Source organism: Aplysia californica, unplaced genomic scaffold, assembly GCF_000002075.1.
Source record: "Aplysia californica isolate F4 #8 unplaced genomic scaffold, AplCal3.0 scaffold00592, whole genome shotgun sequence".
NCBI lineage: Eukaryota > Metazoa > Mollusca > Gastropoda > Aplysiida > Aplysiidae > Aplysia > Aplysia californica.
This window is the reverse complement of record NW_004797862.1, coordinates 242,867-244,032: the sequence shown is the minus strand read 5'-3', so window position 1 is coordinate 244,032 and position 1,166 is coordinate 242,867. Positions and strand designations below refer to the sequence as shown.

The 1,166-nt window shown below is 41.2% G+C and overlaps 1 protein-coding gene across 1 annotated transcript in view; it reads right to left on the bottom strand.

The window, feature by feature from the left end:
* Window positions 1-149: 149 nt before the first annotated feature.
* Window positions 150-1,166, bottom strand: part of LOC101853729 (serpin B6) — a gene marked incomplete at its 3' end in the record, with an annotated part of 2,615 nt that continues 1,598 nt past the window's right edge. Inside the window, 1 exon segment of the mRNA XM_005107323.3 lies at window positions 150-367. Coding sequence (XP_005107380.2) covers window positions 150-367 — 218 coding nt within the window.

Here is a 1,166-nt window from a genome sequence, read left to right as displayed (position 1 = left end):
CACTCACTCACTCACTTACTCACTCACTCACTCGCTCACTCACTCACTCACTCAATCACTTACTCACTCATTCACTCACTCACTCACTCACTCACTCACCCAAATCAATTCTCGTTTTGATGTCACCAAAGATTTGAATGAAAAACTTACTGGGTTTGACCACATCTTTAATCATATGGTGGGTATTTGCCTCAATGAAATCGTTAATCGGCTTCTCAGGACCACCGGCAGCATTCATGTCAAAAGCTTCGGCCTTGGCGAAATATTTCTTCTGGACGTCATTGACGAAACTAGGGACAATGTTGAAGCTTGGGTTGGCGAAGACGCCGTTGCCTGTGTACAGCTGAACGTCCTTGGCTGAGTTGAGCTGTGGAGGTTTATCCTTCTTTAGTTTGGGTAAATGTTTTACGCCCTACTACGCCCATAGTGGGTGCTGTTTGCTTCTTTCTTTCCAGAAAGAAAGAACACCCAGCAAAGAGGATAGCAGAACGTGTTTGAGAGAGTGGACAATGTAAAAACAGTCGACTGCGGATGAGTTGATGTTGTCGGGGGAGGGAAAAAAAAAGATCAACTGATCCGAAGTTCAACTCAATTGTTGGGATCTGTAAAGATGAAGAGGTGCTGGGATCAGAAAAAAATATCACCTTTTCAGAAAATTAACTCAAACAGTAGTAGTAGTAGTAGTAGTAGTAGTAGTAGTAGTAGTAGTAGTAGTAGTAGTAGTAGTAGTAGAGGTTTTACGGCGCTCGCAACTGCATAAGGTCATATGATAACTCAAGTGAGTTCAACACAAGTGAAGTCGACAATAGTGAAACATCAAATTATGTGTGAATATGTAATTACCTGCAGTTGAAATGATTATGTTGTAAATAATACGAGTTATTTGTTGTCTCTGGTCTGATTGTTGCTTTTTAATCAGTTTTGTAATTGGAAGGAATATTTTTGTTACTGTTATTTAAGTTTGGAAGTGGACATTTTTGTGCCATGAAGGAAGGGTCAGTGTGGGCTGAACTAACATTAATGAGAATACAACAAGATCCGTGAATGTACGTTTTTGGGCTGTTGTTTCTGTCAATGTTAATTTCGTCGTAGTTGTTGTGGTTTTTCTCCCACACCCCTTTTTCCTCCTCTTTCTCCTCCTCCTCCTCCTCCTCCTCCTCCTCCTC